The 14,378-nt window shown below is 33.5% G+C and overlaps 1 protein-coding gene across 2 annotated transcripts in view; it reads right to left on the minus strand.

The window, feature by feature from the left end:
• Window positions 1–894: 894 nt before the first annotated feature.
• Window positions 895–14,378, minus strand: part of SLCO4C1 (solute carrier organic anion transporter family member 4C1) — a 65,038-nt gene continuing 51,554 nt past the window's right edge. For both annotated transcript variants that reach the window (XM_027605931.2, XM_027605930.2), the window contains 3 exons: window positions 13,123–13,187; window positions 11,103–11,240; window positions 895–2,892 (listed from right to left, as the gene is read on the minus strand). In XM_027605931.2, coding sequence (XP_027461732.1) covers window positions 2,732–2,892; window positions 11,103–11,240; window positions 13,123–13,187 — 364 coding nt within the window. In that variant the 3' untranslated portion in view covers window positions 895–2,731. The remainder of the gene's footprint in view (window positions 2,893–11,102; window positions 11,241–13,122; window positions 13,188–14,378) is intronic.

Below are 14,378 nucleotides of genomic sequence, written 5' to 3' on the forward strand. Positions count from 1 at the left end.
ATACTGACATCACAGAAAATAGTTCTGCCATGCCCTTTTGCAAATGTGGTATTAACTATATTTTAATGCTAATTTGCTGATTTAGATAATTCTTCTATGGGTATTTGATATATTAACATTTGGGAAGCTGGGTAAAGCTTACAGGAGAATTGTGTGTACTATTTTTACAAGTTTTTCTAAGTCTAAAATTATTACAAAATAGAGCTTAAAAAAGAAAGTCAAACTAAATCCAGGAAGAAAAAAATCAAAATGTCAATGGAGGATGATTTTTATAAGCTGTTAATTTTAGTAAAAAAAAAAACACTAGAATGTTTTAATCCAATTTACCCGTGCAGTTTTTAAAAACAGACTGTCTTTTATTTATTTTGGATCACTCATATATAATGTGTAAGATAATGTTTACTGCTTAGGGCACAAAAGAGCCTGAAGAAGGCTGAAATGTGTTGTAGTGGGGGGAAGGGACATTACCTCCAAAACCAATGTCCAACCTGATTTCTTCAAAAACTTTGGACGGAGTGTTTTGATAACACAAGATGATTTAAATATAACCCTTCCAAAGACACATTACTTTCGCGGTATCAGATATCTGACCACCAACCGTCTGCAACTGCATCCTGTTCCTATAGATCTAGCCATCTCCCTGTCATACGTGAAAACTACTCTATAGAACAATTTTAGTATATATTTCATAGCGAATGTGGTTTCTATTGAATTAAATACATCTGCTGAGATACCAGAAATCACTGAACTAAATTACATTCACCAAGTTCAAAAGTACACTGATTTTCCCTTTTCCAACCACCAAACGTGTGTGTATTCATAAACAGATACAAACCCCATTTCAAAATCTGTGCCTTTTAATAAGGTTAAACAGTTAACAATCTGGTACAAATATTCTCATTTTTAAAAAGATACATATATGCATTTTACATAATTGTTTAAACTAAAGAAAATACTACAAGGAAACAGAGCTAAAATTCTCTTTATATTTTTCCCCAATTTACATAGCTAAACCAGTTGTATATAGTTCTTTCATATATAAGAGTTTTAGATTTTTATGTGCTACAATTAGGGAAATCTAAATGTTAAAAGTAAGTTTTAAGACATATATCCAATTATGTACAAAAACCACCACAGGTCGATTTATAGATTCAAGCTTAATATAAAATTAATCATATAAATTGTGAAAAAATATACTATGAAAAATTTTGTTCTTAAAGTAGCACACCAACGACACATATAATCCAGCTGATTCAAAAGTATAAATAATGTTTATAAATTATAGTAGTGTCTACACTGCCCTGTCATGAAATGAGGTACTCTTTGTAAATATGTATAAGAGTCTGACTTCTTTCAAGGGTCAAAATTATTTTCGCTTTACCCATTTTCATTAAAAAGTTTGTAAAAATGTATCATCTTATAAAATTGAGTACACTGAATAAGACAAAACCCTTCATAACTAAAAACCATTGGGAATGCCAATTATTTAAATGACTTGTTCAAACTATTTGTATAGATAGGGTGATTTTTTTCTTCTCTCTAAATTAAGGATGAACTTCAACACTTTTCTGAATCAGTAAAATTCTTGACCAGGTAGAAGTAATTTGTTGTTGTTCACTGATCTATTTCCTCTACATTCTGAGTAGACAAAGTTGGCTTAAATCTGAACTGAAGACATAGAGTGTTATAATGTTATCAGATATGTGAAATACTTTATCTTTCAAATAAATGGATCAGTTAAAGAGTCAAGCAACACTAATACATGCCTACCATGAGCAAACCACTATTTTAGGTGCCATAAATAATATACTAAGTAACAAGTTTTTAAAATGAGAAAAATTAAATTACTGACTTATGTAAACACTGATCAACAGTTTATTAAGAAATCTTTTCAAAGAAAACCAATAAAATGCACCTAAGCCATTAAAAAAAAATCTTTTCATATGTAATTGGCACTTTTCTTTACTGAATCTGGTACTTTTTCCTGGAGGACATATAATTGAATACTGTCTTGGAATCATTAAAGTGTTAAAAATAGGCAAGATTAGCAAATTACCTCCTGGAATTCTTGAAAATATATGTAGATGTAATGCTATTTCTAAATTCACTATATACTGGGACACAAAAAAGATAACCTATATTTTAATAGTTCAGTAACCTTTTATGATAAAGGACAGACTAGTGTATATAAATTTAAAAACAAAATAGCTAGTTTTAAATTCATGAGTATTCAGTAATAGTTCTTAAAAATCATCACATAAATTTGATTAGTTTACATTTTTATACCACAAATTTTCCTAAATAAGCCCAAACCACTGGCAATGATAATTAAAACAAGTTGCAAAAAGAACAGAAATGTCACCTTGTCTTTAAAATGTAAACTTTTAACTAATAATTGGCTATTTTTTCTAATTTAGTTTATTATCTTGTTATTTCACACCTGGACAATGGGAAGTGTCTGTGTGTGTGCGCCTGCATACGTGTGTGTGTGTGTGTGTGTGTGTGTGTGTGTGTGTGTTCTGAGGCTTTCGGTGGGCTCTGAAGGCACAGGTCTGTTTCTTACATTAAAACAAAAATAAGTCCATAAATGTACAGAAAACACATTTAATTATAAAATACCAACTTTTAAAATGTGATTGTCCATATTGGGTAGATATTGCTGCAATGACAATGTGCACTCTTACAAATGACGGCCAATTTTCCAGCTGTAAAGTAGTCTCCTTTTTCTATTTCACCCTTCATTTCCTGTATTGCTGAGATCACATTCTACTGTAACAGTACTCACAACTGTTTCCTGATTTTCAAATAATACATTTGTGCCTAATGGTGGCGGCTTATACAAAAAGACTGCACACCCATTGAAGAAAACGGTGATAGTTTTACAAGTAACACCTAAATATAAAAACAAAAATTAATCATGCATTTGGGCCTTTAAGTATTACAAAATGAATTCTCACTGAGAAATTCTTCACAAATAGAAACCTACTTTAAAGAGGAGGAGTATATGCATTATAGTTCCATGTTTTAAATTTTTAAAATTTTAGAGAGAAAGGTGATATTCTTCAGCAAAATATCTTTATACAATTCAATGAACTAGATCTTAATTTTCTTTCTAAACATTAAAACTGTACAATAACTATTCTTTTCTTCGTTATGATTTACATTCTTATAAAGTATTACATACAATTAAATAAATCCATGTTCTACTTCTAGCTTTATTAACACCACATCATATATATAAAAAATTGCAAGAAATGAAGTCAATGACAAAATAAAATAGCTTACAATATCCTTGAACCTAAATAAGTTGTAGAATTTTCATGTCCATGATGGAAAATAATTCTAAAAAATAAAAAAGCTTTGGGGTTCTTAGGAGAAAGCCTCCACAAAATATACCATATTGATTACTCAACCAAATTTAAGTATCAACTAAAAATGTGAAAATGAGATTCACTTCACAAGCTTTGTTTTCAAAGGACTCTGATTTTGAGCTTGGCTATATAAAGAGAAACTATTTCTGGCCAGAGTATAAGCATTTAAGTGACAGTTGAAAAAACTAAATGGCCTCACACTATAGTTTCTGCAGTACATAATTTGTGTTAGCCATTAGTACTTTACTCAAAATGTGTGTTTAAAAAACATGAATTTTCATTGAACTAAGCATTTATAGATTTACAGGAAGACTAATTAGGTAGGTACTACCACGATTAATGTTTTTAGAACATTTAAAGGTATATATGGTTTGGGGAAAAAAATTCTCATATTCACCACAGAGTAGAAAGAAGAACAATTCATTATTGGTATCTTCTGGTCAAAAAGTACATGCATCACCAAGTAAATAATCTTTTAAACATAAAAACACAGTGAATAAAAAAGGTTCAACAAGTAAGAGTTGTGGAAAGATTAATTTTGTCTATCTAGCCAATATTTACCCTCCTATTACATTTGTGGATCTATGTAATTTATTTCTTCAGTGGGTATTTTATTATTTTGTCATTACAAATTAAGACATCATTCTCTGGGTTTAAATGCATTAAGATTAATAAGCTCTCTTGATACATGTGCCAAAATACACACAATGAAAATCACACATTATGTAATAATACATACATATATGTGTGTATGTTCATCTAGGATTTCTCTTTTTATTGAATTATAATTGATGTACAACTTATATTAGTTTCAGATGTACAAGAGTAATTTGATATTTTTAAACATTATGAAATGATCACCACAATAGGTCGTTACCATCTGTCTCCATACAAAGTTATTACAATACTATTTTTTTAATTTACTTTTTTTTTTTTTAGAAAGATCAGGGGCTGAGGGAGAGGGAGAGAAGGAATCTTAAGCAGGCTTCAGGATCAGGGCAGAGCCCAACTCAGGGCTCGATCTCACGACACTGAGATCACGACCTGAGCCAGTTCAAGAGTCGGATGCTTAACCAACCAAGCCACCCAGGCGCCCTTATGATATTATTGACTATATATCTTATGGTGTAAATTACATCTCTGTGGCCTATTTTATAACTGGAAATTTGTACCTTTTGCTCTCCTTCACCTATTTTGCCTGTCTGCTCATATACTCCCCTCTGTCAACAGCCAGTTTGTTCTCTGTATCCATCAGTCTGTTTTGTTTTGTTTCATTTCTTTTGGCTTTTTTAGATTCTTTTTATAAGTGAAATCATATATAATTTGTCTTTATCTGACCTATGTCATTTGGCATAATACCATCTAGGGCCATTTATGCTGTCACAAATAGTAAGATTTCATTCTTTTTATTGCACTGTATATATAAACCACATTTTCTTTATCCATTGGATATTATCCAATTGACCCTTGCGTTACTTTCATATATTATAAATAATGCTGCAATAAACATAGGGGTACATACATCTTTTTCAATTAGCATTTTGTTTTCTTCAGATAAATACCCAGAAATAGCCGGAGGTAGAATTACTAGATCATATGGTAGTCCTATTTTAGTTTTTTGAGGAAACACCATACTGTTTTCCATAGTGGCTGCACCAGTTTGTATTCCGACCAATAGTGCATGAGAGTTTCCTTTTCTCCAAATCCTCACCAATAATTGTTACTTCTTCTTTTTGATAATAGCCATTCTGACAGGTGAGGTGGTATCTCATTATGGTTTTGATTTGCATTTCCCTGATGATGAGTGATGGTAAGCATCTTTTCATTTGTCTGTTGGCCATCTGGATGTCTTCTTTGGAAAAAAATGCCTATGAGATCCTCTATCTTTTAATCAGGTTGTTGGCTTTTGTTGTTGTTGTTATCGAGTTGTATAAGTTCTTTATATAGTTTGGATACTGACCCCTTATTGGCCATCTCATTTCCAAGTATCTTCTCCCATTCAGTAGTTTTCCTTTCCATTTGTTGACGGTTTCCTTCACTGTACAAAAAAGCTTTTTAGTTTGACGTAGTCCTTTTGTCTATTTTTGCTTTTGTTTCCCTGGCCTGAAGAGACAGATTCAAAAAAATATTGTTAAGGCTGCTGTCAAAGAGCTTACTGTCTATGCTTTTCTTCTAGGAGTTTTATGGTTTCTGGTCTTGCATTTAATTCTTTAACACATTTTGAGTTTATTGTTGTGGTGGTCCAATTTCATTCTTTTGCATGTAGCTGTCCAGTTTTCCCAGCACCATTTATTGAAGAGACTGTCTTTTCTCAATTGAATGTTCTTGCCTCCTTTATTGTAGATTAATTGAGCATATAAATGTGGGTTTACTTCTGAGCTCTCTTTGGTGCAACTGTAAAAGGATTGTCTTAATTTCCCTTTCTCATAGTTTGCTGTTAGTACAGAGAAATGCAAAAGATTTCTGTATATTAATTTTGTATCCTGCAACTTCTGAATTTGTTTTAGTTCCAATAGTTTTTTGGTGGAGTTCCAATATTATGTTGAATAAAAGTGGTGAGAATGAACATCCGTACTATGTGCCTGATCTTAGAAGAAAAGTTTTAGATTTTTATTGTTGAATGTTATGTTAGCTGTGGCTTTGTCATATATGGCCTTTATTATGTTGAGGTATATTCCCTTTATACCTACTTTGGTTAGAGCTTTTTTCATAAATGGACGTTGAATTTTATCAGATGTTTTCCTTCTATTTTTGAGATGATGATATATTTTTTATCCTTCATTTTGTTAAAGTCATGTGTCACGCTGATTGGTTTGTGGGTGTTGAACAAACATTGCATCCCTGGAATGAATCCCACTTAGGGTGTATGATCCTTTTAATATATTGCTGAATTAAGTTTGATATTTTGTTGAGGACTTTTGTATCTATGTTCATTATGGATATTGGCTTGTAATTTTCTTTTTTGTAGTGTCTTTGTCTGGTTTTAATATAAGGATAATGCTGGGCTCAAAAAATGAGTTTGGAAGTGTTCTTTTCTCTTCAATTTTTTTGAGTAATTTGAGAAGGATAAGTACTAACTCTAAATATTCGGTAAAATTCACCTATGAAGCCATCTGGACCTGGACCTGGACCTTTGCTGGGAGTTTTTTGATTACTGATTTAATCTCATTACTAGCAATTGGTCTATTTTCTATTCAGATTTTCTATTTCTTCAAGAATTAGTCTTGAAGATTATAGGTTTCTAGGAATTTATCCATTCCTTCTAGGTTGTCTAATTTGCTGGTGTATAATTGTTCATAATATCCTCTTATGATCCTTTGTATTTCTGTGGTGTCCATGTAATTTCTCTTCTATCATTTCTGATTTTATTTGTTGGGCTCTCTTTTTTCTTGATGAATCTAGTTAAAGGCCTGTTGATTTTGCTGATCTTTTCAAAGAACCAGCTGTCAGTTTCACTGATCATTTCTATTGCTTTTTTAGTCTCTATTCCACTTATTTTTGTCCTGCTCTTTATTATTTTCTTCCTTCTAAGAACTTTGGGCTTTGTTTTCTCTTCTTTTTCTAGTTCCCTTAAATATAAAGTTAGATTGTTTGAGATTTTGATTTTTTTTTAAAGATTTTATTTATTTGACAGAGAGAGACAGCAAGAGAGGGAACACAAGCAGGCGGAGAGGGAGAGGAAGAAGCAGGCTTCCCGCGGAGCAGGGAGCCCAATGAGGGGTTCAATCCCAGGACCTGGGGACCATGACCTGACCCGGAGGCAAATGCTTAATGACTGAGCCACCCAGGCGCCCCATGAGATTTTGATTGTTTCTTAAGTTAGGCCTGTATCTGTATAACTACGAACTTCCTTTTTACAACTGTTTTTGCAGCATTCCAAAAATTTTTGGAACATTGTGTTTCCATTTTTATTTATCTCGAGGTATTTTTTTTAATTTCTCTTTTGGATTTCTTCTTTGATCCATTGGTTGTTCAGTAGCATGTTTTTAAATCTTCACGTATTTGTGAATTTTCCACTTTTCTTCTTGTAACTGATTTCTAGTTTCATATTTTGTTTTTGTCAGAAAAGATGCCTGATATAATTTCAATCTTCTCAAATTTATTAAGATTTGTTTTGTGACCTTGCATGTCATCTATTCTGGAGAATGTCCCACGTGCATTTAAAAAGAATGTGTATCGTGCTGTTTTAGGGTGAAATATATATCTGTATATATCTATTAGGTCCATTTGATCTATTTAAGGCCATAGTTACCTTATTGATTTTCTATCTGGATGATCTATCCATTGATCTAAGCGAGGTATTAAAGTCCCCTACTATTATTATATTACTATTTCTTCCTTTACTACCGTTAATATTTGCTTTATATACTTAGGTGCTGCTATGATGGGTTTACAATGCTGTTTTTGTTGATCCCATTACCATTATGTAATGCCCTTTTTTGTCTTTTGTTACTGTCTTTGTTTTAAAGTCTATTTTGTCTGAGATAAGTATTACTATTCCAGCTTTCTTTTCATTTTCATTTTTATGGAATGTCTTTTTCTATCCCTTCACTTTTAGCCTGTGAGCATCTGTAGATTTTAAGTGAGTCTCTTATAGGTAGCATATACAAGGGTCTTGTTTTTTTATCCAGCCACTATATGTCTTTTGATTATAGAATTTAATTCATTTACATTTAAAGCAATTATTGATAGGTATGTACTTATTGCCATTTTGTTAACTGTTTTCTGGCTGTTTTTGTAGTTTCACTCTGATCCTTTTTTATTCTCTTTCTCTCTTCCCCTGTGGTTTGTTTTCTTTAGTGTTATGTTTAGATTCCTTTTTCTTTTCCTTTCTGTATTTACCATAATTTTTTTATGTGGGTGACTACCATGAAGTTCACATATAACATGTATATAACAGTCTCTTTTAAGTTGATGGTAACTTAATTTTGAACATATTTCAAAACTTGATACTTTTACTCACACCCTCCATGTTTTAGATGTTTGATGACACATATCTTTTTTATTTTATGTTCCCTTAACTAATTATTGTATTTTAAATTAACTTTACTAATTTTGTCTTTCACCCTTAACACTTCCATTATAAGATGCTTATCTACTATCTCTATTACTTATTTACCTTTACTGCTGAGATTTTTATTTTCACGTTTCGTTAATTAATGCCTTTCCTTTTTAGGTTAGAAAAGTCCCTTTAGCATTTCTTGTAAGGCCAGTTTATGAACTTCCTTAGCTTTTGCTTACTTGGAAAACTCTTCATCTCTCTTTCACTTCTGTGTTGGGGAGAGTATTCTTGGTGGCAGTTTTTTTCCTTTCAGTGTTTTGAGCGTTATTCCACTTCTTTCTGCCCTTTGCAATTTCTGCCGAAAAATCTGCTGATAGCCTTATTGGGTTTCCCTTATATGTAATTTTTTTTCTCTTGCTGCTTTTAAGATTCTCTATTTATCTTTACCTTTATCATATTTTAATTATAATTGGTCTTGGTGTATTTACTTTTGGGTTCATCTTATTTGGAACTCTGGACCTGCATGTCTGTTTCCTTCTCTAGGTTAGGGAAGTTTTCAGCCATTATTTCTTCAACTAATTTTTCTAGCCCTTTTCTTCCTCTTCTCCTTCTGAGGCCCCTAGAATGCAAATGGTATTCCATTTGATGCTGTCCCAGAGGTCCCTTAAGGTATCTCGTCTTTTAATTCTATTTTCATTTTGTGGCTCTGAGTGTTTTCCATTGCTGTCTTACAGCTCGCTAATTCATGCCTCTAATTCATCCATTCTGCTACTGAAACCCCTAGAGTATTTTTTAGTTCAGTTATAACTTATGTTTGGTACTTTCTTATATTTTCTACCTCTTTGTTAAAGTTCTTGCTGTGTTCATCCATTCTTTTCTCAAAATTGGTGAGCATCTTTATGGCCATAGCCTTGAACTCTTTATCAGGTAGACTGCTTATCTCCATTTCCTTAAGGTCTTTTTTTCTGGGACTTGGTTTGTTCTTTGGTTTGGAATCTGTCTTCTCATTTTCCCTGTCTCTCTGTGTTTATCTATATGCATTAGGTACAATGGCCACCTCTTTCAGTCTTGAGGTAGTGGGCTTGTATAAGAGCTGCTTCATGTGGCCCAAAAACACAGTCTTCCTTGGTTACAGACCCAGTCCCTCTATGGACATCCCTCATGTGGGCTGCAGTCCTAGCTCTCTATAAAAGGGATGCACCTGCTGTATGGGATAAGTGAGACTCAGGGTACTCAGCCAGCCCAGTTTTGGCTTGGTAGCTGTGTAAATAGGACAGGGGTGGATGTTCACCTGATCCAGCTGCAGCTTGTCTGCTACATTAGGAGCGTGGAGCTCAGGGAACCTGACTACATGTTTGCATCCTGGCTGCTAAATGGGAAGGATGGGGCTCAGGAAGCTTGCCCATCCTAACTGTGGCTACATCTCTGCACAGGGTAGGTGGGGTGCACAGTATTTGTCCAGCCTGGTTACAGGGCAGGACGGACAGAGCATGCCCTCTGGTGCTAGCAGGCTGGAGGAAGGGCATGGAAAATGGCACTCCCTGATTCTGTCACCAGCAAGTTAGGATAAGACTGCAAAAATGGTGCTCGCCAGAGCTTTTGTCCCTGGATAAAGCCCCTGCAGGTTCCTGCCTCTCTAGCAGCCACTTTAAAATTACTAAGTGGGTCTTCTGTGCTTATGGTCTGAGTGCTTTTCATTCTGTTGCTTTTGTGCTAGATCTCAGGATGAGTGGGTTTGCACATGAACCCTTTAAGAGTGGAATCTCTGTTCCCTGTAGTTCTGTGTTTCTCTTGGTCTTAATCCCTATCAATTTTCAAAACCAGATGTTTGGAGATCTTGTCTTTCCAGTGCCAGTCCTCTGAGTCAACCCCTTCACTCATTGAAGAAGTGCTCTTTGTTTTTGGGATCCCTCCCAATTGTGGAGTTATCATGTCTGGGGTAAGATCATGGGCAAGGCCATGTTTCTGTCTTTTCTACCCTACTCCATGTATCTCTTTTGTCCCTTGTTATGGGGTGCTGTGTTCAGTGCTAAGGTCCTTTTCTTTAGAAATTATTCTACATGTAGCTATAAATTTGTTGTGTTTATGGGAGGAGATGTGTTTAGGGTCCTCCTGTGCCACCATATTGAAACCTCTACCTCTATTTTTAATTTAAATATATAATTTTAGGTTGATTTTAAATGTTTAAATATTAACTCTTACAAAATAGATACATTGGTCTATTTCCTCAATTTTCATTGTTATTTATTGCTTAACCAAGACTATCTAAGACAGACTACCAAAAGCAAAAAAGGGTTAAACATCATAGCTAACCTTTTAAACTATAAAAACATTTCTTACAACATGCTTTAGAGCCAAAGGATACTTCCTACCTCAGCTCTAGTTGCTTTCCAAAGCCCAGGTACCTAGATGACAATCATTCCAGAGAGTTTCTCAAAATTGTCTTTTAGTTTTTTGTTAGACGTTCAAAAAAAATTTTGAGGGAAGTTTTAAAAAAAGCATATGTGATTTTATGAAAGCTAAAATGTTATTCTCTTCTATTTTAGACTGAGCCTTACAACTCATTAAAGTCTTTCATAACTCGCTGTGATAAATGATCTCTGCTTCAGAACTACAGAATAGCCCAACAGCACGGGCTAAACATTACAAAACTTAAGTAAGTAACAGTAAGATCTTTTTCTCTTGATATCATCAATTTAATCTAAAGTTATCAAGAAATCACCACTTACTTATGGCTACTAGCATATGGGCCATCTTGATGTTATTATAAATCCAGCAAGCTCCTTTAGCTCCACATTCATTAATATCCCACAAAATACATGTGCTGTCTATTGTGACACCAAATATAATTGGTCCAGGTATTGTGCCTAGAAGAATTATATGTGAAATACACAATCAGTAAAGATTACAATCTATAGTTAACAGGTTTTTATATACATGGTTATAAATATATTTTATGTAAATAAGACTAGGAACTAATCTGTCCATATACAGATCAGGTCATGTGCAAGTAAAAGTGATAGAAAGAAATATAGATAAAATATTCTAAAATAATTAAATAATTACTATATATTTCTAATCAACTCAGAAAGTTATTTTAATAAAAAATCTGGCATATATTGGGTTAACACTTAGCTAAGTAAATATTTTAATCCACTGCTTTTCTAATTTTTCTAATTTAATGAATATGCCTTTGAAATTAGCTATTCTACTTTTTTTTAAAGATTTTATTTATTTATTTGAGAGAGAGAGAATGAGAGCCAGAGAGCACGAGAGGGAAGAGGTTCAGAGGGAGAAGCAGACTCCCTGCTCAGCAGGGAGCCCGATGTGGGACTCGATCCTGGGACTCCAGGATCATGACCTGAGCCGAAGGCAGTTGCTTAGCCAACTGAGCCACCCAGGCGCCTGCTATTCTACTTTTTTTAAAGATTTATTTATTTGAGAGAGAGAGAGAGTGAACACAGGGAAGCAGAGAGGGAGAGAAAAACTTCAGCAGACTCCTCACTAAGCTCAGAGCCCAATACGGGGCTTGATCTCATGACCCTGAAATCATGACCTGAGCCGATATCAAGAATCGGATATTTAACCAACTGCACCACCCAGGGGCTCTAGCTATTCTACTTTTTAAAAATCGAAATTATTGATATGTGTTATGTGTATGTGCATGTGCATGCATGAGAGTGCACATGGGTATGCACACACACAGGCACACACATTCATACCAACATGCCTGGGAATACTATCTCAAACATACCCCCTCCCTTGCATGAAGTCATGAGGTAATAAACTTTCACATATTTAAGGAGTTTTCAACTGTTACAAATCAAATACATTTCTTAGACAAAGATTTCAACGACATCCAGCCTGTTCTTTCATGACCTGCAGCATGATAAAGAGTCAAAGGAGCACTGGACTGAGAGTAAGGATATCATTTTCCTAGTCTCATTTTCACCACGAATTGTTTAACTATGGGCAAATCCCTAAATCTCTCAGAGCCTTAATTTATTCATCTGAAAACTGGAAAGCTGGTCCAAGTGACCTCTAATGTCCCTGCTTTTGGTTTTTGTTTTTATAAATGATCTCAGTATTATCTGTATAATATTGTGGGTATAATCATATACACGTATAATTAAATATATAATACAGTATTTCTGTCCTTCTACTTCTTTCTACATCTGGAACCTTATAAAAATTTCCATAAAATCTTCCAACAATTCTCAACTAGCCACAATATCTATGCCAGAGTTTCATTTAAATACTTTAACTCATTATTTTTCATTGCTAATACAATATAATTATGTCCCAAATGGAGATAAATGCTGGGAGAAAAGGAATTACCATAGCTATAAATAAGATTTCATCATAATTTATATTGGTAATGGGCTTTACATGAATAGAAAAAAAATTATGTATTTTACTATGCTCTATTAAACATGTGTTCATGATCCTATGTTGTACTTTAAATAAATATGTTATAATCTTTAAAGTTATATTTGTAACAGAATTGGAAACAACGGTTAACCAGTTAGGTAGGTTAAGTGAAAAGTACAGTCATTATTTTCTTATGTGATATATAAATAATACTATATCTTGAATATTAGAAAACAGCTTTCTTCAGTGACAATTAGGTAGTTTTCCATGGTATTTAAATTAATTATTTTCTTGACACATAATGTAAGTGAGTAAACCAATAACACTAACGAACAAAAATAACCAACAGTCACCGATGAATTAAGAAAAAGAGCATACCTAATAATCGAAGCAGCATAAACTGTATTCCCAATGCTAGGGACCGCTGCCTGTGATGAACACACCTGGAGATATCAAATACATATTAAACCAAAAGTGGTTGTATCGTATATTTGCTCTTTGAGCAAATTTATTTTTATACCAGTTTAGCATTTCTGGATTAAAGTAAATGTTATGTGCGTGAAATAAACTATTTGTGACAGCTTATATACAGTTCAACTTTTCTGTAATTATAAAGAAGAAAAATGATATGTGAACTAAAAACACTACAAATATAAGTAACACCAAAAAGGGTCAAATGAAGTTTAACAAATGTATTGAATATGTACGAACTGTAACAAATGTAAAAAAGAAAGGACATTTATTAATAAGACTTATTTTTAACCATCCCTTAAGTCACAAGCAAATAATTCCTACTCTAATTTACTAACTTTGAGATAGAAGTCATATCTATGGGATAAGGTACAAATCTGGGTCAATGTAAAATAGTTGCTGAGGCTCAATCTGATTTTAAGTAATGGTTATCAAAGATGAATAAAACATGACACTGGCACCCAAGAATTTGGAGATAAAAAAGATCAACATGTAGTTGAAAGGTAATGCAGATAATTTTTCAAAAATGAAGTTTTAAAAAAGCATTTTCTTAATTCTCTAAACAACTCCAATGTCCACGTAGGATAATGTTAACAGACTATTTAGTACTTCTAGACAGAGTCTCTAAAATTTCCAATTGACAAAAAAATATGTGAAAGGGTAGTATCAGGGAACAAAAACTGAAGAGTAAAAAAGCTACAGTTTGTTAGGAAAGTCATAGAAAGGCTGATGAACTTATGAAAGCGCAGACAGAAAATAGTTTTATCAAGTGATGTAGAAGGAGAGAGAGCAACTTGAAGCTCAAAACACTGTTAAGACCCAGGTGACAGCTAGCTTCTCATCCAGCAGAGCACTGTTTACAGGAAAGCTGAATATCACAGCACCTACTACATAAGGTAGAATGATGGAAATGCAGTGTGGAATGCACTGCATTTCCATCATACTCAAACACAGTCCAACAGCTTCAACTGAAGGGTTATGAAAGAGGCAGAGAAACTAAAGTCAGGTATATTCCAGGTAGGCAATATCAAGATATTTTCACATACATAATCAAATTTAAACCTCATTCATCTGGGGATCAATGAAATAGGTTTTCCATGCCATGGAACTAATGATCTTAAAAGAACTGAATTAGTATTGGAACTAGTGGTCAATAGAAACCC

This window comes from Zalophus californianus, chromosome 5 (assembly GCF_009762305.2).
Source record: "Zalophus californianus isolate mZalCal1 chromosome 5, mZalCal1.pri.v2, whole genome shotgun sequence".
Lineage (NCBI taxonomy): Eukaryota > Metazoa > Chordata > Mammalia > Carnivora > Otariidae > Zalophus > Zalophus californianus.